We start from the raw sequence: 2500 nt of genomic DNA on the forward strand, positions 1-2500 counted from the left end.
AGACCAAGTTACGGACTTTAAAACAATCATAGTTAAAAATCCATACAAACGTCTTTAGTAATTTTGAGGCTGTGTCCCCCAAAACCATAAAAAACTCTATAAAAATTGTATCAGATTTGGGACAACTGGAAAATCCTGTCATGGACCAACTTTTTGGAAATTAAGTTGAGGTGGAAATCACTTTGTTTGGCTATTTTTATGAATACTACAGAAATCGTAAAAAAATTTAAGAGTTTTATATGGTTTGGGGGGACACAGCCTCAGAATTAGAGATGTTTGTATGGATTTTTAACTACGTTTTAAAGTCCATAACCTGGTCTCTTTTTGACCTAAAAGCATCGAACTTGGACAGATGGCCAATCTTAACGTTATCTTTCATGTGATGGTGTCAATTTATCGATTGGTTCAAATGTGAAACTTGCCCCAGTTCCCTGTGCAATTCTGGAGTGGAAGACTAGATTCTCAGTAACTTGCATACATGTAACACTTGTGCTGTTTATTGCTCCAATTTAAATAAACTAACCAAGAAAAACATCTTAACCAGTTGATCCCTGAGAGTGAGACTTAATAGATTTTACTAGATGTTTAATGGCAGACGATTTTACTTGGGGGCGGTCAAGGGCGATTCAGTTGTCAATGGGTTAAAGTGTTTTAACAGTTGTGCATTACTGTCCTTCCACAATATTGTTCTTACAACCTGTGAATGCACAGTTTTTGTTGCTTTCTTCATGCAAGTGAGCTTTGTTAAATTAATTTTATTAGTTAACCACTATGCAAACTGCATGTAACTTGTAAATTCTTATTGGTATTAAAACTGGGGGAACATCTTGCAGATGGACTGTTTGGATTACGCCACTGTTGGTTTTCTTAATTAATCCCATTGGATGTCTTGGTTCATTTAAACTATTGAATTGAAGCAGTTACATACCAATCCCCTCTTTTCTTTAAATTTCATTTGTAGCTTTTGTTTTTTCTTATTACTCAGACAACATCATCGTCCTATCTATATGCACTGTAGGAACATTTAGCGCATTTTTGACATGTACAAAAAGATGATGATGGTAATTCATTTGTAATTTGGGTTTCAGGATCTGATAATGGTAGGAATGAGACAGGATTTTCATCTGATGTTGACAAAGAGGAATGGGAAGAAGAACAAAAGGTGCTACAGTTAAATTATTCCGTTTGTCAGTAAACAGCTTAAGGGTGCAACAAGGATTTTTTAATTCTTATTTTTAAAAATCATTGACCCTTTTTTTCATTCGCTCTGCAAGATCAGATATTGTAATTTTTTCCCATGTTCATCCAGCAACATTTTTTATAAGCTTGCCTTATCAGAACAACTGTGGTGACATCCACTTAAGTACTGGACTTGCTGAACTAGTGCAAACTTTATGTGAAATAATTCCACTTACGCATAGCTATAGCTTGTGCTGAAAGTACATATTAAGCAACCATTTGAATTTGCAGAGGCTAGACCGAGCATGGTATGACATGGACTCTGGTTATGATGAAACTCAAAACCCTTTTGCTGATGTAAGTGAAGAATATACTAAAAAGAAGGAAGAAAACATGGCCAAGAAAGCAGTAAAAAGAATGTCTGCACAGCAACGACAGATCAACAAGGTAAATACACTGAGCAGTTATTTGATGACCAGCTACTCTTAAAGTGGTACTATGATCAAAAAATCATTTCCTTTTTTTCTTCAGATTTGGAAAGCGTGTTTGCTTAACACCTAACTGGCAAAATTTTGAGCTTTGAGTTTTATCCAAAGGCCGTTTATTTTGAGTGTAAGTTTTGGATTTCACGGTCCGCCATTACTCACGTTCAAAACTGGCCGATTAGACCTCAGAGGGTTGGATCTAGAGAAAATGACGTCATTTACTCACTAGCTTAAAATTTCAGCGTGTAAACGCAATTTATTACATATGCAAAACACGGGTTTAAAAGTCTGAAAGCCCGAAACTCCCGTGCTGCATATTAATTCGGCCGCATACACACGCATTGCATTCTTAAAAGTCTAGTGAGTCTTTGACGTCATTTTCTCCTTGACCCAGCTCTCTCAAGATTTTAAAGTTAGTAATGGCGGACCAATAAATAAGAAAATTCCAGTTAAAATAAACAGGTGTCTCTTTAAAATCAGAACTTAAAACTTGGGTCAGTTAGTGTTTAGTTAACATAGTTTTGAAATCCAAAGAAAAAAAAGAATTGTTTTTTTGGTCGTAGTACCACTTTAAAAAAAGTACATCAGCGAACAACTCAATCTTGAAAACATTCCTTAGTCATAAATTACACTGTATTGAGACATCATGGTTTTCGTTTGCAAGTGAGCAAGAGAGAGACACACACACAAATGTTAATGATGTTTTCAAGGTTTAGTTAAATATAATGTTAAATTAGATACATGTAAATGATAAGTGAAATGTTGTACCTCCCTGGAATTGGCCCAAGAAAAAGTGTAGCTGTATTTGATCCAGGAAATATGGTGTGAGAAGCTTG

The 2500-nt window shown here is 35.3% G+C and overlaps 1 protein-coding gene across 1 annotated transcript in view; it reads left to right on the forward strand.

Moving 5' to 3' along the window:
* LOC138022300 (pre-mRNA-splicing factor ATP-dependent RNA helicase PRP16-like) overlaps positions 1-2500 on the forward strand; it is a 34960-nt gene that overhangs the window by 7750 nt on the left and 24710 nt on the right. Inside the window, exons 4-5 of the mRNA XM_068869401.1 lie at positions 1089-1162; positions 1471-1626. Of these exons, the coding sequence (XP_068725502.1) occupies positions 1089-1162; positions 1471-1626 (230 nt within the window). The remainder of the gene's footprint in view (positions 1-1088; positions 1163-1470; positions 1627-2500) is intronic.

The sequence above is a fragment of the Montipora capricornis genome, chromosome 10 (assembly GCF_036669925.1).
Source record: "Montipora capricornis isolate CH-2021 chromosome 10, ASM3666992v2, whole genome shotgun sequence".
Lineage (NCBI taxonomy): Eukaryota > Metazoa > Cnidaria > Anthozoa > Scleractinia > Acroporidae > Montipora > Montipora capricornis.